Raw genomic sequence first — 23,758 nt, 5'->3', positions numbered from 1 at the left:
CAGCCTCGGCGTCGGTGAGGGCGGGAGGAATGCCCAGGTAGGTCGAGTAACAGCGCAAAATGGCAACAGAGTAAGTTTGTCTAAAAACACAGTAAACACATTACTGGTGTGAATCAAAAAGAGTGGCATTAAGTGAGACTAAGTGAGAATAAGTGAGACTAAGTGAACCAGTGAGACTAAGATTGAGTAAATCAGAGTAAATAAAAGTGAGTTCAAGTGCAAATGAGTGTAAGTTAACAAGACTGAGTGAAAAAGTAAGTCAGAGTGCAAGCGATTGTTAGCGAACTCCTGGAATCTTCTGAGAAGAAGTCAGGTTGCTCACTGGAATTTCAGCCTAGGATTGTGCACACCCATCACTTTTAAAGGTCAGCAGCTGTCACTTGATTTATCATATTTATATAAGAGTGATACATGAGGGGACTTGTGAATCTCTGTGATGTTCTATGGTCAGATTCTACAAATAGAGCACATGAAAAAGAAATAAGTTCAATAAATGTAACATGTCCACAATTTGTTTCTGTCAAACATTTCAACATTCACAAGCACTTATTAAAAAGATTTTCAGCAATTGCATTTCCAGGTGTTTGCAGAGGAGACCCAAGTCAACATCTTTCTTGGGAGCGAAATAAGGAGGCAGGTGAGAATCATGAAGGGACTACATCACACCTGCTTTTAAATGTATGACATCTACCTACACCCTAAAGGGTCTAAAGATATGTTTCAATAAAGGATAGACCAAAATGTTTGAAGCAGCCCCATTGCAAAAGATAGGCCTAGGGCATGATATGTGACTGTGGCCCCCATTACTGGTGGGCCGGTGGTAAAAATTCCCATTATTTCCATCTCCTGAGTCTCTTTCAGGAAGTGCAGAAATAACAGGGACTCTGAGTTTTAGGGAATACCATGCAGAAGATGGTCTCTCAGTACAAATTTCCGCATGAGTCCAACCAGAGTATTTGTCTCCTTGAAGCAGGTGAAATCACTTGAAGGATTTCCACTGAGTTCCAGCTGACACATAATTCCTATGAGCCCAGCAACTAACTTACTAGGCCTATTGGAATTAACACTTAATTAGGGCATATATGACTAAGAGCTTGAGTTAAGTAAATTCAGGTTTGTTGGAACATATTCTGCCCAGGCCTATCCATCAAAGGAAGAGTCAATGCAAGCAAGATCAAAAATAGGCAGTCAAAACAAGCCAGTCGTCAATTTAAGAGCATATAAAACGTGTCTGAGTACTTTTGGGATTCTGCAACTGTTGCAGGTTCTCAGAGGTACTCACACTAGTAACCATTTTGAAGTAAGAAAATAAATAGGTATACTGTTTCATTAGACATTTTTTTTAAACATTCTAAAAATGAGGAATAGAAAAAGAAAAAAGAGGGGAAGGAAAACAAGAACATAATTAAACGTGACTGAATCATCAAATAAAAGCACACGAGACGATTCATAAATGAACATGCACTTCCTCATGGGCGAAGTGTGCCCCAATTACACTGCTATAGTTCTTTTAAACTTTTGTCTTTTAACTACTGTATCCTCAAAATTGTGTCTCTTAATCTGGTACATAGTAGATATCTTGCTGAAAATCACTTATAGAAGAAATTGAAAAATGTAACTTTTATTTTATAATTTCAGTCTCTAAAGTCAATCGATGCTCATCTTCACTATTTTCCACATATATAACATTTCATTCAGTAATTTGAACTATTTTTTCGGTCTCGCCTACAGAGCACAAGCGATGTGCTGCGAGACGTATTGTTTACTAATTAGTGGAATAACAACCCACCAACAGCATACCAATAGTTATTTTTGTTGTAGGCTACTCTTCCTTTCGTGTGTTAGTGCCTCCCTGGAGTACGTGTGTTCTTTCTTGTCTTTGTTCTTCCTCAATTTTATGCAACGCACATTTTTATTTGTAAGCGGTTTGGTATTATTCTTGGACATGAAATATGCTTTTCTACTTTTAACACAAGCATGCACCTTCTAATTTATGTTGCTTTAACTCTATCTGCTATCTCTATTGATGCTTTAGTGCTTACAGCTATACTACTCTACACCAATCTACTCTATGCTACTTCTCTCTATGCCACTCCACTCTATTCTACTGTACACATCTCCACTCTACTCTATGACACTCTATTCTACACCACTCCACTCTACGCCACTCTAGAACTCTCCACTCTACACTATGCCACTCTACTGGATGTACGACGGTACAACGCGTGGTCTTACCACGCGTACCGTTACAACGCGTTTTTTACAACGCAAGTGGTTACCACGACTTGTGCTGTAGGGGTGCTGGACTTAGAATAGTTAAATTTACTATTCCAACACCAGCCTACGTACAGTAGGGAAGGTGTTGGAATAGTAAATCTACTATTCCTAGTCCTTGAGCGCCCTCCAGCGCAAGTCGAGGTTACGACTTGCGTTGCAAAAGACGTGTTGTAACTGTAGTGCGGGGTAACATCCGCGTCGTAAAGGATGTTCCCCCACTCTACTCAATGCATTCTACTCTATGCCACTCCTCTCTACACCACTTCAGGTCACACCATTTTACTAGTACACACCTCGAAGGATGTCCTCGTCGGGCCAGCGCTGCAATGCCCTACGGGTCCCCCAAAGGTATCTTTATCGGAGATCTCCATTATACTCCTCTCAATGCCACTCTATGCCAATCTATTCTAGGCCATTTCAGTCCATGCCACTCTAACCTGTGCCACCCTACTCTACGACTCTCTATGCCACTTTACTCTATGCCACTCCTCTCTATATCACTCTATGCCAGTCTAGGCCACTGCACACCACTCTTTGCCTCTCCATGCCTCTCTATGGTTCTAAACTCTATTCTACGGCACTGTACTCTATGCCACTCTACTCTAAGCCACTTCACTTTACTCCACACCAGTATATGCCACTTCACACCACTCTGCGCCATTCCAGCATACGTCCCTCTACTCTACATCAGTATACTCTACTCTATGGCACTCTACTTCACTCTATGCAATCACCACTGTACCACTGTACTCTATTCTACACCACTCTACAGCACTCTACTCTACACCACTCCATGTCACTCCAAACCACACAATGCCACTGTAAGGCACTCTATGCCATTCCACTGCACGCCACTCCACTCTATGTTACTCAACAGTACGCCTGTCTACTCTAAACCACTCTATGCCATTCTATGCCACTCAACTCTGCGCCACTCCATGCCACTGTACTCCAGGCCACTCTGTGCCACTCTTCTCTACTCTACACTACTTCATTCCACTCTGCACCACTCTGTGTCTCTCTACTCTCTGCCACTCTATGCCTCTCCACTATACACCACTTCACCCCATTCTATACCACCCTACTCTACAGCAGTCTGCACTACGCCACTCTCCTGAACTATATGCAACACTCTATTACACCACTGTACTCTACAGTACTCTACTCTGTGCCACTCCAATCTATGCCACTTCGCTCCACGCCACTCTTCTCCATGCCGCTCTTCTCTATGCCACTCTAGCCTACACCACACCACTAACTTTTAGCCATGTAGAACAGCAGCCACCCTGCTGGACAACATGGCTAACAGACATTGGAAAACCCAATAGCTCTCAAATAGGCGAGACCAATTGGCTTTGCTTATGTTTATTATTTTGTACATATATTCTCTTGATACTGGTAGTATAGATAAACATCACAGTAGTCCAACACCTCACATCAGACTACATCCTCACATCAGCCCACAATAGATGGAGAAGAGTTGTTTGAACATTATGTTTCAGGAACAAAAGTTTCTAACCTAAAATCTCAGTGGTCCTCTGCAGTTCTAGTTTGCAGGGGGATGAATCCATAAAGTTCAAGGCCCCCCTTTACATTCTGGTGACAATGTCAATGCCTGCTTTAGCGTCCTGCTTGATCTCACAACAGCTTTCAACACCAACAAATATTGAGAGCTACCTAACACCCTTGCAGCATAAATGACTTTAAATAGCAACATCCTGCAAGACTTCATGCCATACCAGAAGAACAACACGTAGCTGCTCCAGACGAGTTCCAACAGATCTGAACCCCCCATCTTTAGGCAACAGTGTCTCTAACCAAGTTTTTTATACCTGTATATGAAGTCCCTGAGTGTCGACTTAACATCAACAGCATCAGAGACACCTATGTGGGGTTTACACATACCTATTTGTAAGTTTCAAGTATTTATGACATCAATCGCCGGATGTATTATTTTGCCACGATCAAGCGTAGATCTGGGAAGCCTACCAACCTCTGGAATTTTTGCCATCTCAAAGGAATAATCAATCTGCTGGCTAGTGACTGTAGGATCCACTGACCTCCAAAGATGCTACCTTGCTATGCTCCTAAGTCATAGAATGCAGTATCAGGCAACGCCTACCAGGTGACATTCTTTTTCCACAATATAAGCCACACTTTTCCTCCTTGCCACTAGGATGAGGAAGAACCCCTGATGAGGGTGCACTTTTCCCATCTGCACCTCTGACACACTCCTCAGAGCCCAACCATCCCCATGTGCTCTCTAGCAACTCTGTCTTCACTACTTGCTCCTGTCTGTGCGACGTACTATGAAATCCTTATAGTTTGCATTGCTGAATTGCCTTGTATCTATATTCATACTATATAAGTCACATACATAAATCACAAGATCTATATATTGGAATATCTAGTACAGTAACACTTTCATTGTAGCAGAAGATCCCACTGATAATATCTCAGTTGTTTAGACTAAGCACTGAGCATATTAGTACATTTCATGATTGCAATGATAGATCTTACCAGCAATGAAACATGGAATTTCAAAAGTTGTATTGATGGATGCACATGGACTATTTGGGTTAGCATCAAAGGGCAAAAATGGTCTAGTTCCATCCTGAAACCTATCGTTGACAGCTAACAACCCCAGATTATTGGTCTTATTCCTTAGACTGGCAGCTCTAGAGGCTGTGCTTCCATACACCATGCTGGCATCAATGAAGGAAGTTAAGCCATTCAGCTGCTCTCTGACTATTGTCTCAGTGGGGCACGCTGGACCAGTCCGAAATAGGGCAATGCAATTTCCCCTTCTATTACCCATTGGATCATTTGCCGGTATCTGAAAAAAACATAATATAGATAATTTGAGCAGTTAAAGTTTCAAAAGATAATATTATATCAGTCTACCATATTCAATTTACCATGACAGTGGAGTGAAGAACATTGAAAGTAATCATTACCTGAGAGCTCAGAGAGTATACCAAAAAAAGGCTAAGCAGATATTACAAGTGTTATTTAATAAAAAAGGGTCTTTAAATGTATATTAACATTAGGGTCCTCCATTTCAAGGAAATCACACTGAAACGAAGATAATATAACAAAAGTAATCAGTCAATCAATCAAACAGCATTTTCAAAGTGCAACACTGTCACGGTTTGGGGTATATGCGAGCTATGTCTCTGTCAAAGAGCCAGGTCCTAAGTTTTGTTCTGAAGTCTGCCAGCAAGGGAGCTGTTCAGAGCGGGAGGGGAAGGTCATTCCAGGTCTTGTCAACAATGTAGACGAACAAGTGGCCACCGCTGCAGCTGCAATGGATGTGGGGGGTGTGTCGAAGGGCGAGTGAAGAGGAGCGCAGTTGTCTAGAGGGTTGGTGGAGGTTTAGTAGATGGTTGAAGTAGGCCAGTACTAGTTCATGGAGGGCTCTGTAGGCATGTGTGAGGATCTTGAACTGGCATCTCTTCTGGATGGTGAGACAGTGGAGGTCTCTGTTGTGTCCTATTACCCTTGTGCTCGTTTGTCTCCGCGTCTCAAGCCAGCCTGAAGTGTGGAGCTTTGGCCATATTCCAGGACGGATGGGAATCGGGAATGGAGGAGAGAGGGGGACTTGTATCTTCAATAAAGATTTTTACTACTGCCATGGTCTTCATTTACCTTTGTAACACTGGTGACGATCAAACCCAGTTTGCCGAGGTGAGTGTATGCTGTGCAGGAGCCGTTTAGTGCCGTGCCACTCCTCTCTGTAACAATTTGCTGCTGCTGCCGAGTGGGCCAATTTGGAGGTCTTCCGCAGAGAGCAAGAAGCTCTACCCATATTTTGGCAGCAACTCACACTTTGTTGGTTTGGGTAACAACCCCATGGACATCTGCCCCTTACCGAATATACTCAGTGACCATTTTGGTCACAAAAAAAAGGTCAGGCAAGTTAAAAAAAACAGACAGTGATATCATCACTATCCGCTTCATTTGTTGGTTGTTTTCTTCGGTGGTCATATTGTTAGTCTGACCCAGTAACGTTTCAGAGTCAGGCAGCACAGTCTTTGAAGGATTTTGGAATTTGAATCTATTATTTTGGTTTTTGTTTTTGCTGGCAACTTTGGACAAACCTCTACTTTAATTTCAGGATGCAAACTTTATGCTATTTTCCAATTAAAGAACATTTTCTATAGTTTGCAGTTTTGTTATCCTTTTCTCTACCACAATACATATGTTCTTGTGTATTTAGTGGTAACATCTTTGAATGCAAGGCACCAATCCTCCTGCACTTTTTCTGCAATCTCCAGGTCAATCGCCTGTATCTTGGAAAAAATGGCACAGAAAGTTGAATGCATTTTTGGGTGTAGTTGATGGTTTTAAATTTAAACCTGAAAGAAAAAAGTGGATGTTAGAGCATTCTCTGTGTATGGAAGGCCAGGAAATATTTTCACACTTACCTGATCTACTAACGGGAGATATGGATGAGTATTAACTAGCGGTAGCAAAGTCTTGAGAAACATTTCTGTAAACCAACTCATTTAATTGTCAGGAGGCACAAGTTCTTTTCTAGGGAACAGTCAGCTGCAGAATCTATGACACCTATGTAGCATTGTTGTGAGTATTAGCGGCTAAGTGTGAATTTGGAACATTAACTGACCAGCTTATCAGAGACCAAGTGGTAGAAAAAGAAAATACAGAAACGTCTACTCACCTGCAAGAATCCTTCCTTGATGAAGTGGTCGATAGTGCTAATAATATGCAAGAGACAAAAAAGTGACTCAAAGAATTGAATAAGGACACTGAAGAGTCAGTACTTCTAGTCAAATCTATGGTCACTGAATTGCCTGACAAGAAGAAAACATTTACTGGACGTGGTGAGTGTTTTCGTTGCAGTTAAAAGCTTCATGTGACTTGATTCAGTCCTGCTGTGGGTAAAGAGTGTCTGAAATGTGGCACATCTGGCCATTTTGTTCGAGTTCGGCATTCTCAGACACTTAGAAACAATGTGAACATTGTGGATGAGGAACAAAATTTGGCCCACACTATGGATAATATGCTTTTATGTGGAAGAGTTCATAAGAATGATTTCCCTAAATTGAGAGATCCTGTTGAAAATGTTGTCATTAATGATAAGAATGTGCAATTGCTAACTGATTTAGGTTAAAAGATAATCATTATTTCTAAAGATACATATGCTAATAAGAATTTTACTGACCAGATATGGGACCCTTTGGGTACAATGGTGAAAGAATTGATCTGGAAGGGTTCTCTATGGAATAATACAATTTAGAGGCTGAGAAGTTCAGGGAACCGTCTATGTGACACTCACATGGTCCTGACATCCTGGGATGGCATCACCAAGGGTATTTGGGAATTATTTTTAAACCGGAGCATACTGACCAAATCCAGCTGGTAGTAGTACTAGTAATAACCTGAAGTTGGTATTGAAGAAAACTGAGTACAGACATTTTTGAAGACAAATTAGGCAAGTTGATTGGATTTGAACATATTTTTAAATTAAAAGAAAATTGCATACCAGTCAAACGTAAACTTAGATGCATTCCTCTAAGCATTAGAGGCAAATTGGATTACCTAATTTCACAATAATGCCATGATGGTGTCATAGAACCTGTGGAGTCATCTTTAGGGTTAGCTACGATTGTAGTTGCTCCTAAGAAAAATAATGAGTTAAGGATGTGCATCAACTTGAGAAGCCTTAATAAGGCCATATGGGTGGATGGACATCCTTTGCCCCGTATTGAGAAGATGAATACCACATTAGCTGGTGCCAATTGCCTTTCTATACTGATTTGATTTAATTTGATTTGATTATCAGATTTATAGAGCGCGACCAATGCCCAAGGGCATCTTGGCGCTAAAAATGACTGAAGACTGCTCGCAGAGTGAGAGGGGAGGTGTATCAAGACATCGTAAATTAGTTGAACTGAATTATTTAGAGAAGAGCCAAGTCTTTAAAGACTTTCGTAACGATAGCAATGAGGAGCTATTTTTTATTGCTATCGGTATCTGATTCCAGATCTTTGCTGTATGCAAAACAAAGCTTCCCCCCCCCCATCTAAGCTGATTAAATCTGGGGGTTTTAAGTAACATGGCGCCACTAGACCTAAGGGTCCTCTGTGGATCATATTGTCTTAAGTTTTACTTCAAAAACTGGGCCCTGAACCATGCAAGGCCTTATAAGCCAGGCATGCTGACTTAAACTGGCTTCTCTTTTCCATTTTTAACCAATGGAGACTATTCAGTGTGTGAGCCACCGGCTCAAATCTGGGTATATCCAAGACAAGCCTGGCCGCCGAATTCTGTAGGCGTTGGAGCTTTAGTAGTAGCTGTTTTTGAAGCCTTGTATACAGAGCATTTCCGTAGTCCAATTTAGAAAGTGCAAGCATTGTTACTAGAGTTTTCCTGGTGCCCAAGGGGACACATGGCAATAGCTTTCTTATGAATTTAATAGTATACCATATTGATGAAGAAAGTTTGTTGATCTGGGCCTTGAAGTTTAGTTTGGAGTCAAACACAAACCCCAGGTTCCGAACACTATCCACTGGTGATGGACAGCAACCCAAACTATCAGGCCACCAGTCCGGTGACCAGATATTGTGTTCAGCCCCCAGCAACAGAACCTCTGACTTATCGCCATTTAATTTTAGGCAATTTGCCTGCATCCAATGCCTGACCTGGCACATGCAATGCCTAAACCTCTCTGTTGTCTCTCCTGTGTTATTCGAGATGGACCCTACAATTTGGGTGTCATCAGCGTAGGATATTGGGATAAATCCCCAGTCTCTGATGATGTTTGCTAAAGGGGCCACATATACATTAAAGAGGGTAGGGCTTAATGAAGAGCCCTGAGGTACCCCCCATGGGGTTCTAAAAGATTTTGATGAATGTTCCCCTAGCTGAACCGTAAAGGATCTTTCTCCCAAAAAGGAGGCCATTAATGATACTGCAGATGGGTGTAAGCCTATTTCTTCTAGACGGGTAAGGAGTATGCTGTGATTAACCGTGTCGAAGGCTGCCGACAGATCTAACGATATATGAAGGCAGCTTTCCTCCCCTCATCCAGCACCCTCTTGACCTCTTCTGCCACCATGATCAAAGCGGTTTCTGTCCCATGTTCCTCCCGGAACCCAAATTGTGAGACATCAAGTGCCTGGGACGCCCTAATGAACCCGGATAGTTGTGTATTTAAGTGTTTTTCTAAAATATTAGCCGGGAAAGGGATTCTTGATATTGGTCTGTAATTAGCAGGGACCGATGAGTCAAGGTTGGGTTTCTTTAGGAGAGGCCGCACCGAGGCAGCTTTCCATGCTTTTGGGAAACAGTTTGCCTGTATTATTTTGTTGAGAAGTAGCTGGAGTTGTGAACTATGTAGCTCTGGGAACAGATGCTGCACACTGGGTAGGCATGGGTCCATTGGGCCCCCTGACTTAGTTGTCTGTATGAGTTGGCATATCTGATCTATAGATGGGGCAGAGAACTGAAAGACTTCCATGCTCCCTTCTATGTCCCTCTGTGAACTAGGATGTGCATTTCCTGACGGCCGGTCATTAGTGTTGGGGGGTTTAATCGATTCATAGATGAGTTTGGCTTTGTCAATGAAAAACTGCCCCAATTCATTATATAAATCTAAGCTACCTTCTATGTTTTTGGGTGTTGGCTCTGTTAATTTTTTAACCGTGGCAAAGAGTACTTTACTAGAGTGTTTCACCTCCTCTATTTTATTTACATAATAGACCGACTTTTCCTCTGCTATCATTTTTTTATCCATTGATAGTGAGCTGCAGTAGTTTGCTTTCTCCCTGATATCATAAATACGCCTCCATGTCCTTTCAGCCAGCCTACATTTTTGTTTTTGTATTCTCAGTTTATCTGAAAACCAAGGCTCGGAAATGTTTTTCCTCTTAGCGTTTTTCTTTTTTATCGGAGCGACTGAAAGAACTTCCGCTTTGATCCAATTGTTTAATTGGTCTGTGGCTGTATTAATATCATGAATTAATCTGGGAGCAGTCATGTTCAGTTGTTCGTGTAGTTTGGCTATGTCAATTATGTCCCATTCCTGGTAGGTGAGATGCCTTCCTTTGGGAAGCCCTGGTGTTTTTAGTGTGTTCTATAGCTAGGGTAAATTTAACAACTTTGTGGTCCGACCAGGGGACCGGAATGACTTCCCCTATATTGATGTTAGGGTTAGAGGAGAAAATCCCGACCAATGTATGACCAGCGGAGTGTGTTTCTTGCTGGACCAACTTGTCATTGCTTCTGTGATAAGTAATGTATTTTTTTCTGCTGCTTTCTCAAGGTGTATATTGAAGTTTCCTAGTATGGTGTAGTTCGCCCCCATTATACTGGATTCCAATGCAGGGCCCAGTAATTGTAATATAGGATTCTTTGCCTTGGGTGGTCTGTATAGCAGAAGGCCATCAAAAGTTTAATTTTCAGTGATGCAAATTTTAAAAGGAAGGACCTCACAGTCTGGGGTACTCCCCCCGGCCACTCAGCACACCTGAAATTTATCTTTACTAATGATCGTTGTCCCTCCCCCAGGTCTCCCCTGTCTATCCACCCGATGGATGGAATACCTCCCGGGACTGCTAGTGTCTAGTCAATGTCAGAGGAGTTATCTGCCCATGTCTCAGTTATGAACAAGATGTCGAGATCATGTGTGTCGCTCAAGTTTGCCACTTCTGTGTTGTGTTTTACCAAGGATCTTGCGTATAGCAAGGCTGCCTTTATTAGTGTATTTGGTTTGTTTGTAACCTGCGAGCATTGCCTGTCTGCTGATCCACACCTGGTGTAATTAAAGGTCAGCGAGCAGCTCGTACAGTGTTTTGATTCCAGCACAGGATTGAGGACAGTGCAACTATTGGTAGTCCGTAAAACCCTGAGTTCATCGTCACTATAGACTATCCTGGGTTGAATATTATAATTTTGGGCAAAGATTTTGGCCCTAGGCCCAGACCAGGCACGGACAGGCGCAGACGGGCTTGCCTTTGCCGCGCCCGCTGCGCGCGTCCGTATCAGCATGAGTTTTATGGTTGCTGGGCTCCAACAACTAACCCGCTCACCCCCGTACCAGGCTTCCTACCGGAAGGGAGTGCGTGCGTGCTGAGCAAGCCCTCTTCCCCCTCCGTACAATCGGCACTTGCCGCGATGGACCGGGGGGCATGGGCGTGAACAAATGCTGCCTGAGATCAGAGGCAGTAATGAAGGTAAGGCAATGAAGAACAAAGTTTTACTAGTGAAATTTAAAAAACCTAAAGGAGGTTCCTAAAAGGTATTATCAGCGTAGCAGTGTCGGGAAAGCCGCTTCAAGTGTCAGAGCCTCGACCACCTCCAGACGCGAGCTACGGCAGTCTAGAATCATTAGACCCCGCGTCTACTCTGGCCGCTCTATGTAGTGGCTGGGCTCCAACAACTAGCCCGCTCACCCCCGTACCAGGCTTCCTACCGGAAGTGAGTGCGTGCGTGCTGAGCGAGCCCTCGGCCCCCTCCGTACAATCGGCACTTGCAGCGATGGACCGGGGGGCATGGGCGTGAAAAAATGCGGCCTGAGATCAGAGCCAGTAATGAAGGTAAGGCAATGAAGAGCAAAGATTTACTAGTGAAATTTAAAAAACCCAAAGGGTGTTCCTAAAAGTTATTACAAGCGTAGCAGTGTCGCGAAAGCAGTTTCAAGTGTCAGAGCCTCGACCACCTGCAGGCGCGAGCTACGGCAGTCTAGAATCATCCCTGGATATGAAATCAGTTATCACCAAGTGGTACTAGCAGAGGAGTCTAGGCACCTCACAGCATTTGTAATGCCATCAGGGATGCAGGATGCCGTTTGGCCTAGCACCAGCAAGAGGCTGTTTTTCAACCAGTAATTGGAGAAGTTTGAAGGATTTGAATGGAGTCTTGGTTTTCCAGGATGACATTCTAGTCTATGGTGAAAATGACACTGAGCACACCCATAGATTAAATGCTGCCTTATGTGCACTCAGTACCAGGTGTTTGAGGTAAAGGAGGGACAAATGTGAGTTTGGAGTGGATATGTTGAATACCAGGGTCACGTCATATCTGGAGAGGGCATTACACCACAACCTGGATTGTTCAAAGCTATTGAGGAAATCCCCACTCAAGTAAATAAAAAGCAACTGCAAGCCTTCCTTGGCATGTGTGAATGTCATGCTAAGTTTATTCGTAATTTTGCAACTAAAGCAGAGTCTTTGGTCCGATTACTAAAAATGAGTTGAAAATTGGTTTGGGAGGAGGCTCAAGAGAAGACATTCATTTTTTACAATCAAGCAGGAATTAACCAATGCTTTGTTGTCTCCTTATGGGCCCAGGTAGCCCCTGTGTATCACGGTTGATACCAGTGGGGTATCAACCGTGATACACAGGGAAAGGCACTAATGAGTGTATCCTTGCTTTTGCCTCTCGCCCACTCAAGCCACAGTAATATCTTTATTCAGTAATTGAAAGGGAAATGCTGCCTTGTCTGTGGGTAGAGGAAAGAATCAAGGCTTGTATGTGGGGAACACAATTTCTGTCATAAACTGATCGCAAGCATTTAATTCCAATCATCAGTGGTTCTAATGTTCATTCTACGAGAGCTACTGCCAGATTGGTCAGATTGAGCGTGAAGCTTTTGGAATATAATTTTTAGGTACAATACATTCCTGGGGGCAGGAATATAAAAGCTGATTGTCTGTCAAGCCTCTTCCCCTGATAATGATCTGGAAATAAAATCAGAGGATGTACAGGATGAAGATTGTTTGGTGACAAATATTGTTTGGAATAATACTAAATGTATTAGTGAAGAAGTCTGGAGGGAAGAATTGAGCCAAGATAGCATTTTGCCAAAAGATGATGAAATGCATGACAACAGGGTGGCCCAGAGAAAAAACTTACCCTTGACTTTACAACCTTGCAGCAAGATACAGTTGAAATTATCACATGATGAGGGTTTGTTGTTAAGGGAGGACAAATTAATCCCACCATGTAATGTTAGAGAGAGATTGATGCAACTAAATCATGAAGGGCATTTAGGCATGACTCTTAACAAAAAAAGGTTGAGGAATACCTATTGGTGGCCAAGTGTGGATAAAGACGTGTAGAGTGTGGTCAATAAATGTTCAACATGTTTAAGAAATAACAAAGGGCTCAAGAGTGTAACACCTCACATGGTGGAAGTTGGCAGCCCCAAAAAAATATGGAGTAGAGTAAGTCTGGATTTCCTTGGTCCATTTAATAGATTGTCGTATAACCAGTGTTTTGCCATAGTTTTAGTAGGCCATTTATCCAAATGGATCGAAGTCACACTTTTGAATGATGCTAATACTTCCCTGAGAGGGTTTTCATCAGAGGTGATTTCAGACAATGGGGTGCAATTTGTTTTGGAAGACATGGTGACATTTTTGAAAGATGCTGGTATCAAGCACAAATGATGAAGTCTTTACCACCCACAAAGTAATGGTCTAGTAGACAGGGCCAACAATAAATCAATCAATCAATGAATTTATAGAGCGCGCTACTCACCCATGAGGTTCTCAAGGTGCTAAAGGGGGAAAGGGAGGGGTGCTGTCATTGCTCGAATAGCCAGGTCTTGAGGTGCTTTCTGAAGGTGAGGTGGTCCTGGGTCAGTCGAAGGTGTGCGGGGAGTGAGTTCCATGTCTTTGCGGCCAGGTAGGAGAAAGACCTTCCTCCAGCGGTGGTTCTGCGGATCCGTGGAACGGTGGCGAGGGCGAGGCTGGCTGAGCAGAGCTGGCGGGTGGGGATGTGGAACGAGAGGCGGTCGTTGAGGTATACGGGTCCTTTGTAGTGGAGTGCTTTGTGTGCGTGGGTGAGGAGCCTGAACGTGATCCTCTTGTTGACGGGGAGCCAGTGCAGGTTTCTTAGGTTGGCGGATATGTGTCTGTGGCGGGGGATGTCGAGGATGAGTCGGGTGGAGGCGTTTTGTATGTGCTGAAGCAGTTTCTGGAGTTTGGCTGTGGTTCCTGCGTAGAGGGCGTTTCCGTAGTCCAGTCGGCTGGTGACGAGGGCCTGGGTGACGGTCTTTCTGGTTTCTGTGGGGATCCACCTGAAGATTTTTCGGAGCATCCGCCGGGTGTTGAAGCAGGATGAGGATACGGCGTTGACTTGCCTGGTCAACGAGAGGGAGGAGTCCAGGATGAATCCTAGGTTACGTGCGTGGTCCGTGGGAGTCGGCTCGGGCCCAGCGCTGTGGGCCACCAGGTGTCGTCCCAGGTGGAGAGGGATTGTCCAAGGATGAGGACCTCTGTATTGTCTGAGTTCAGCTTTAGGCAGTTGAGCTTCATCCATTCTGCGACGTCTTTCATTCCTTCCTGAAGGTTGGTTTTGGCAGTGGCTGGGTCCTTGGTGAGGGAGAGTATTAGTTGGGTGTCGTCGGCGTAGGAGATAATGTTGATGTTGTGTTTGCAAGCGATGGCGGCGAGGGGGATCATGTGGATATTGACGAGGGTTGGGCTGAGTGAGGAGCCCTGGGGTACGCCACAGATGATCTTGGAGGATTCGGAGGGAGGCAGACTCTCTGGGTTCTATGGGAGAGGAATGATGTAATCCAGTCCAGGGCCTTTCCTTGGATCCCAGTGTCGTAGAGGCGGGTTATTAGGGTGCGGTGACAGATGGTGTCAAAGGCTGCCGAGAGGTCTAGGAGAATGAAGGCGGTTGTTCCTCCGTTGTCCATCATGGTCCTGATGTCGTCGGTGGCTACGATGAGAGCGGTTTCGTGCTGTGGTTTGCTCGGTATCCGAACTGGGACGGGTCTAGCGAGTTGTTCGTCTCGAGGAAAGCGGTAAGCTGTTTATTGACGGTCTTCTCGATGACTTTTGCCGGGAAGGGAAGAAGAGAGATGGGGCGGAAGTTCTTGAGGTCTTTGGGATCCGCCGTGGGTTTTTTCAGTAGGGCGTTGATCTCTGATTTGTAAATGAATGTGTCAGAGGAGCAATCATTGAGGGGGTGGATGATCTCAGAGCCATGTTATGGTCCTATTGTAATACTCCCCATTCTATAACTGAAATTGCACCATAGACTTCAAAACCGTCCGGCTTAAGTAATTTGTCAAAACAGGGGACAAGTTTCAATGTCAAGCAACACTCAGGAAAAATGTGTAGTAAAATTGAGCAAAGTCAATTGGAAAGTAAAATGAGGTAGGACAAGTGCAAAAAAACAAAATGTATTCATTCCCAGAAAGGAGATTGGATCCGCATCAGATTGCCGAGTGTTAAGGTAGAGAATGGCGTGATAAAGTATTGTGCACCTTGCCTAGTTGATGAAGTAAATTTTAATAAGTGTACCAAACGGATTAAAATTTTAATGAAATACCAGCATTTGTAAAGCGCACAGCTACCTCTGAAGAGGTGTCCCGGTGCTGGGGGCTGTCGGGAAAATTAAGCGAGCTATTGCCCAGAGTCACATGGTGCTGAGTTAACCTGCTGGCGGCACCGGGGATCGAACCGTGAACACTGGGGCTAGGAGTCAGGCACCCTGCTCCCTGGGCCACACCAATGGTGGAATATTGCCAGAGTTGTAAAAGGTCCAAGCCTGCATGTCCCTGATTGAAGAGATGAATGCCATGAGTCTGCCAAATCCAATATTGTGGGTGGGGATAGTGGTTGTGTTTGTGAGAAGCTTGCAACTAAAGTACCTGGGACGTTGGATTTTGTCATGGTGCAATTTTATGCTTAGAAATATTGAAGTGTGCAGTTCCTTTTACACAGACAGTGATTTACACGTACATCAAGTCAGTGGAATACGCTACAATAGGAGCAAGTGCCCTCACACACCCCGGAAGGTATCAGTCTTCATCATCTGGAAATGCTCCTCATCGGGTCGGCGCTGCAGTGCCCGACGGGCACCCACGAAGGGGCTCTTTGCCGGAGATCTTTTGATATAGCCGTTTGATGTAGTGTAAGTATGTGGGGTGTGGGTAGGTTCTAGTGTGGTGGAACTGGCTTAAAATAGGTATAGTGAGTTTACTGGGGAAGCTCACTACCCTAATTAAAAAGGTATGGAGGTGCTCATATGGAATACAATGGTCCTGGAAGCAATCGTGAGAAGTCATTAAAAATGGGAGATAAAAATGTTTCGTGCCTATTCTAGCCCAGAAGGGTCTGTTGGCAATTAGTCCGGACCAGAGATAGATAACCTACACTACTACGTGACTAGTTCAAGGTGTGTTGAGGTTATCCTAGTAATTAGTCACAACATAATATTTAAGGTCAGAATCTACCCTTTTAGTCGCACTGACCTGAAAGATATAAAACGACAAACAATAAATGTAGTTTATATAGACCTATTACAATTTTGGCCAAAAGAATTGTTGTTTGCATTTATCTGCTTTACTGTTTGGTCCATTCTCAGCCCCAATGAGTAGTTCGTTTGTGAGAAGCTTGCAACTAAAGTACCTGGGACGTTGGATTTTGTCATGGTGCAATTTTACGCTTAGAAATATTGAAGTGTGCAGTTCCTTTTACACAGACAGTGATTTACACGTACATCAAGTCAGTGGAATACGCTACAATAGGAGCAAGTGTCCTCACACACCCCGGAAGGTATCAGTCTTCATCATCTGGAAATGCTCCTCATCGGGTCGGCGCTGCAGTGCCCGACGGGCACCCACGAAGGGGCTCTTTGCCGGAGATCTTTTGATATAGCCGTTTGATGTAGTGTAAGTATGTGGGGTGTGGGTAGGTTCTAGTGTGGTGGAACTGGCTTAAAATAGGTATAGTGAGTTTACTGGGGAAGCTCACTACCCTAATTAAAAAGGTATGGAGGTGCTCATATGGAATACAATGGTCCTGGAAGCAATCGTGAGAAGTCGTTAAAAATGGGAGATAAAAATGTTTCGTGCCTATTCTAGCCCAGTAGGGTCTGTTGGCGATTAGTCCGGACCAGAGATAGGTAACCTACACTACTACGTGACTAGTTCAAGGTGTGTTGAGGTTATCCTAGTAATTAGTCACAACATAATATTTAAGGTCAGAATCTACCCTTTTAGTCGCACTGACCTGAAAGATATAAAACGACAAACAATAAATGTAGTTTATATAGACCTATTACAATTTTGGCCAAAAGAATTGTTGTTTGCATTTATCTGCTTTACTGTTTGGTCCATTCTCAGCCCCAATGAGTAGTTCGTGGTGACAATTAGTCAAGGGAATGTGGAGGGGAAAGGATAAGGAAGTCAAAAGGAAGCGCTTCCTAATCACGTCCCAGCATACACTCTATATTGGACTATAATAGTGGACTTTTAGTGACAAAAAGGTTTTTGGCAATCAAATGTTTTTTTTAGTTTTTTTCTTTTTTCGTCTTAATGCATGTGAGCAAACTGGTCATTTAAATCTAATGCACAAGTATTCAGAAATTCATGCTTGCCGATATATGTTAACCATCATTTTTTGGGCAGGCCCACACCATTGCTCAGACAAACATGCCTATTAGAGATTCACTCACCCAATTCCGGTCAGTGTCAGTCACACAGAAGTTACCAGAGCAACCCGCTAATTTCCGACCTAAGGTGTAAGAGATGCACGGCAAGTGTCAACAAAGATTGTGCGTCTTACCTCCGTTCTTTCAAACCGTCATGCTTCTGCTCGATACTCACTCTATGGTGGAGTTGAGTGATACTCTGCACCTATCCCAACTCTGGGCTCCATAACAGTGTTGTTCGTTCCGGATAGTTAAATAAAGTTTGAGTCACTTTTCATTATCCACGAAGACTAGTACGTCAACCATGGCAGCCATCTTTAAGGAGGGCGGGCCGGCTGATGGTGCTTCTTTTTCTAATGTTTAGTTATGTGCCACTTTCTATTGGTGATTGAACTAGTGTGTGTCCCGCTCCATTAGGGAGAGTGGGCTAGCATATCGATCCATAACAGCTGTTTGTGGTGCCTTAAATGAAAGCCATGATTAACAAATTATTGCATATTGCTCAACATATATTTTGTTTTCATTGAGAATAAACATTACCATACAATGTGGCACAGTTATTGGAGGAAATGCAAACCCTTCCTATCTGTCATTCTCTTTCTTGTTTACAGAGAGTGGCGCATATGGGGACACACGAAAGGGGGGTTCATGTACGAGGGCATGTTAGAAGACCCAAGTTTGGATGTCTCGTGGGCCCTGTTCTCTGTAAAGGATTGAGGTGTGATAGCTGATCTTGTGGTGCAGAACGCAGGTTGGAGGGATGTATTTGTTTATTAAGCTCCCCCCAAGGTACATCATCATTCAGTCCAACTCTACGTGTAGACAATCTGAAAATCCACTTTTGCTCCTTCCTAAATAGTGTTTCTTGCATTATCTGTGTGTGAGCATCAAAGTATTGTCCATCTTAGGTCATCTGGTGAGTGACCGACCGTGGTGTAACGTGTGCACATCTTAGTTTTGGATCTTTTGCATTTGATAATACTGTGATGTTCGATAATTTGTATCTTGGCTGCTCGAACTGTCATGCCTATATATTTGAGTTGGTATCAAGGGGAGTTAGGCCCAATGGACCAGGCTATGGCTGGGCCATTTATTAACATGTAGCAGAGAAGTCGGCCAGGACCTGTGTTATTTTGACGTTTCTGAGTTAACGCTAGACCAAACTATTTCTTTTCATTTGATCTGGAACTTTATTTATACCTTTTTCTTTAACTTTTTTTTAAAGATTTTGTCACATATTTGAAACAGAAAGAGACAATAAATTCAATATAGAGAAAATGCTTATATACATGTGAAAAACATTAAACAACAACATTGTTTTCCCGATACACAATATAAAAAAACATTGATGTGAAAAAAATCATTAGTGTGAGAGATTTCATAAATATAATATTGCAATTATGAAAGAATAGGAAAACACGGGAAAAACATTAGTGCCTAATACAAGGGACTTCTCCTCTACATATAGACAAAAACTTAATTCATAATTCCTCCATGTTCGTATCATGAATCCTAATAAAGCCAACGCGTTTCAAGTCTCTGATATTTAATATGCGGACTCTCATCAGGGCTCTTGAATTTTGGCAGCAATGTAGGATTCTAAAATTAGGATGAGCGAAAAAACATATGTTTAAAATAACAAATTACTAACATTCTTTTATTACATTTTAGCTTCGTCTTTAAGTCTGCAAACTGATTAATGTGCCTGGACAATGGTTTATTTGTTGACCATTCAAGTTTCTTTATCTGTGTGCGAGAAGGAACCATATTTTAGAATTATTTTTTGTTGACACTAGCTTATATAGAGAGCTTAAATGTAGGCTGCACGATTCAGCTTTTAAAAATCTACCTTTTCCTTCAGCTGAGTTTGCTGAACTGAGAGCTTCTCGGCCTCTTTAAGATTTCATGGACCAGCTCTATGTGAGGAGTAACAGACCATTAGGGAAATAAAGACTTAAAGATTTCCACTGTTAAGTATGGTTAAAAAACTTTTAGCATACCTGTATGTTGCAGTAACTATTTAGCGCGATGTGACCTTAGTTCTACTTGAGTTCACTCAAGGGTTTTTAATGAGCTGCAAGTGAAACGAAACGCTTGTTTTAATAAAGCGTTTGTCATGGTATTAAAGCTTTCACTAATGTCTGCAAACAAAATTTTAACATACCTGAAAACCTTAGAGCAGTAAACCCTTCACGCTGCTTGATTTCCTGGGGGCTTTTTGATGAACTTAAGTTGTTTCAAACACAAGCTTCCGTCATTGTGTTGTGCTCCTCGACATTACAGCCCACTTTTCTGAAATGCAGAGTTCAAGTTCCTAATCAGACATGTGATTTTAGTTTTGTTTGTCTGGAAAACGGGGCTTAGATGAAGGCACATCACCTTGTTATTATTCTGTTCTCTCTCCTCTGGCTCTTACTAGTAAAGTGGCAGCATTTCCATTTGGAAGCATCTCATTAATGGCTTTTGACTTGGGATCATGGGTGTTGTGGTTCTAGATGACACACGCATTTTGGCTAACAGGTTTTTGATGCAGCAGCGCAGTGCATTCTGGGCATTGTTTTATATTTTAGCCAATTCTGTCATGCTGTTCAAACCAACTGTCGCGCTATTAAATTTAAGAATTAAATATCCTTCTTTCCGTAGTAGCATGTTCTCTATATCGATTGGACATTTTGAAGGTTTAAAGCTGGCCAATATTGTCCATTTAAATTGAGTATCATTGTGGCCTTTTTCAAAAAAATGTTCAACCATCGGTGCGGTGATAATTTTTTTCCTTATTCTGGACCGGTGCTGGGTGATTCTTGTATTGACGTGTTGATTGGTTTTCCCTGTATAGATTTTTGACATGGGCAAATTATGGCATTCTTCGTCTTACAATCAGTAAACTCGGTATGTTTCCATCTGATGCTCCCATGTACAAATTCTGTGCCTTCTATGGTGTTTCCGCAGGCTATGCAGTTTCCGCATTTTCGGTGTCCTTCAATAGGCTTTAAGTTCCATTGAGTCAATAAGTCGCTTTTAGGTTTGGGTAGAGCGGTATCAGCTCTAATTATTTGCTGGCCAATACTTGGATTCTTTTTCCATGCGAAGAGTGGTTTAGGGAACGGGCATTCTAGATTTTCCAATAGGTGCCAGTTCTTCAAGATGGTTTGTCTAAATTTATTAGTGTCTGGGCCATAAGTTGAAACACGCACTAATCTTTCCAAGGTCTTTTTCTCTTTCTCTTGGCGAAGGCATTCTCTGGGCATGAATCGAGCTCTTTTGGCTGAATGTTTGAGCAATTTCTTTGAATAACTTCTCTTTTGCATTTCTTCACAAAAAAGCGCTGCATGTTCTTCAAACTCTGACGTTATGGAACAATTTCTCCTAATTCGGAGTAGTTGCCCATAAGGGAGATTCTCCTTTAGGCTCTTCGGGTAGGCACTTTTATAGTGTAAAATTGTGTTTTTATCTGTCTTCTTTTTGTATAGGGTTGTCCTTAATTCATTGACCACAGGATTTAACTCTACGTCCAAGTTAGTAGTGCTGGATTGTACAGAGAATGTTATGTCTGGGTGTCTTACATTTATCCATTCATGAAAGGATGTCAATTCAGTCTCACTGCCTTGCCATAGGCACCAGACGTCGTCAGTGTACCTTAGCCATTGTGTTATATTCTTTTTGTAAGGATTATTGTTTTCAATGAACTTGTCCTCATATTGAGCCATGAAGAGGACCGCCATCTCTGGGGCAAATGGACATCCCATGGCGGTCCCCTTCACCTGTACATAGAATTGATCCTCAAATGTAAAATAGTTTTTTTTCAATGCCAGCTCAGCCAGTTGCACAATAAATGCTGTGGAACCCTGTGGGATCGCGTTCTTCTCTCTAGGTACAGTTGGATTACTTCCAGAACTTCCTCTTAGGGTATCTGTGTATAGAAAGAGGTGACATCAAATGTCACCATTATCTGGGTCTTCTTATTAAATGTGGTTCCTTCCATTTTAGTGATAAAATCTGTCGTATCGCGTAGATATGATGGGACTTCAGTTAGAAACGGCTTCAGGAAATAGTCAACATATTTTGCGATTGGCTCGAATATTGAATCGCAACCCGAGACTATCGACCTCCTTGGTGGATTTTCTAGATTTTTGTGTATTTTTGGGGAACTTTTTTATCGAGAAGTCATGCTCTTTAGGACCAAGATAGCCTTCTTCCAGGCCTGGTTGAACTATTTCTGTGATCTTTGATCTTATTTGCAAGCATTGGGTCTTCTTCTAGCGGTCGATACCATGTGGTGTTGTTCACTTGGTTCATTCCTTCAGCTATGTACATCTCTCTGGGCCAGATGACTACCGCACCCCCCTTGTCAGCCTTCTTTATTATAATTGACGAGTCTGCTTTAAGTTTATACTTTTAATTGCAGCTTGTTGTTTGACACTGAGATTTTTGTTAAGGTATTTCCTATTCTTCTCCATTTTGATGATGGATGACAGTATTTTTCGTTCCAAGGCATAAATCTCCTTTGGGATGTTTTGAGTTCGCACAAATGTGGACTTATTTCTAAGGCCTGTGGTCTCTTCATTAAGTCCGGAGTCGTTATTTGCAAAAAATGCCTTCAATCTTATCTTTCGGCAAAACTCCATAGCTTCTAGTTTGAGTTTAGTGTAGTCTGTTCTTTTGTTTGGGACAAACTTTAATCCAAGATTTTATACCCTTCTTTCTCTTTAGACAGTTTTTTTGTGAAAGCTTCATGATAGTTGAATTTTCTACATCTTGTAAAACCTGTTTCTGGTGCGCATTTCCCAAGGTTGTTTGAGTCTTTGGTTTCTTTCCACCTTTCTCCAAAAAAGACACTTGTTTATTTGAGTGTCCTTCTCTTGGGTCTTGTTCTCCTGATGAATCAGATGATGATGTTTCTGAGAAAGTGCTAAACCGATTTCAGGAGCATCCTTGGTATGTCGTCAGGGTTCTTCGCGACTCAAGGGAAGTAGAGTAGTCTTCTTTGAGAAATGGATACACTTGCTCTATGGTGAATGCCTTTGTGTCCTTTTCGAATTTGGCACTTCTGCTGTTGATGGAAGAATCTTTGAATGTTTGTATTTCCTTTTCAATTTTTTCTAGTAGCGTCCTTGCCTCCACAGCTGATTATCTTTAATAGCATGTGTTAGTAGTTCTAATTCTTCTTGTTCCTTTTGACATAACCTTTGTGCAGTTTCTACGGTGTGAACCATAAGATCTCTACTACACTTAGTGTTGATGAAACTGAAACCTTTTTTATATTCAGTATCTTCTATAAAAATTACAGAAACATTTTTAACCTGTAGGCCCCATGGGATGGTGCCAGCTTTGAGATGCTCCGAGAGGAAATGCCTATGTAGCTCCGTACGTATGTGTTTTTTATGTAGTCGCGTAAATATTTCCACCTCATTTTGCTGTTTAGCTGATGTACTTAGCGAGATTGCAGAAAAAGGTGAGGGAGCTGTTATGAGGTTCTGAATATGATTTTCTGAAAAAGACAATGTGTCTCTTTCTGCCATTTTTTGAAAGGAAGGATGTTGATCCTACCTGTATTTTCTGTATATTGACTTTATTGTCTCTTTCTGTTTAAAAAATTTGACAGTCTTTAAAAAAAAGTTAAACAAAAAGGTATAAATAAAGTACCAGATCAAATGAAAAGAAATAGTTTGGTCTAGCGTTAACTCAGAAACGTCAAAATAACACAGGTCCTGGCCGACTTCCCTGCTACACATATATATTTGAGATGGCAGGGACAGATAATCAAATAGATGCAATTTCACATGTTGCAGTTGGTATGTTTTTGTTGTGTCCATGTCAGGGTATCTGTCAATTGAACCATTGTGTTGGCTTTTTAAGTGAACAAAGTCTGCATTGACCCCTTGGATAATGACCCACCACTGGTGGCAAATTCCAAAGTAGTCGTTGAATGGGGAATGTGTGTGGTTTTGGTCTTGTGTTGATGAGCATGTCTTAAATTCTATGTTCTCTTAAATGCAAATTTCTGGTGGATTGAATATCAGATTGCCTGTTTGCAGGATATTCCAGTGTTTCTTAATAACTTTCT

At 42.4% G+C, this 23,758-nt stretch overlaps 1 protein-coding gene across 2 annotated transcripts in view; it reads right to left on the bottom strand.

Annotated features, from left to right (window-relative positions):
- LOC144770626 (myeloperoxidase-like) overlaps nucleotides 1-23,758 on the bottom strand; it is a 329,709-nt gene that overhangs the window by 135,408 nt on the left and 170,543 nt on the right. For both annotated transcript variants that reach the window (XM_078655312.1, XM_078655313.1), the window contains exon 8: nucleotides 4,798-5,113. In XM_078655312.1, the coding sequence (XP_078511438.1) occupies nucleotides 4,798-5,113 (316 nt within the window). The remainder of the gene's footprint in view (nucleotides 1-4,797; nucleotides 5,114-23,758) is intronic.

The sequence above is a fragment of the Lissotriton helveticus genome, chromosome 7 (genome assembly GCF_964261635.1).
Source record: "Lissotriton helveticus chromosome 7, aLisHel1.1, whole genome shotgun sequence".
NCBI classification, from domain to species: domain Eukaryota; kingdom Metazoa; phylum Chordata; class Amphibia; order Caudata; family Salamandridae; genus Lissotriton; species Lissotriton helveticus.
Note: the sequence above shows the minus strand (reverse complement) of the source record. Positions and strands in the feature narration are given on the sequence as shown.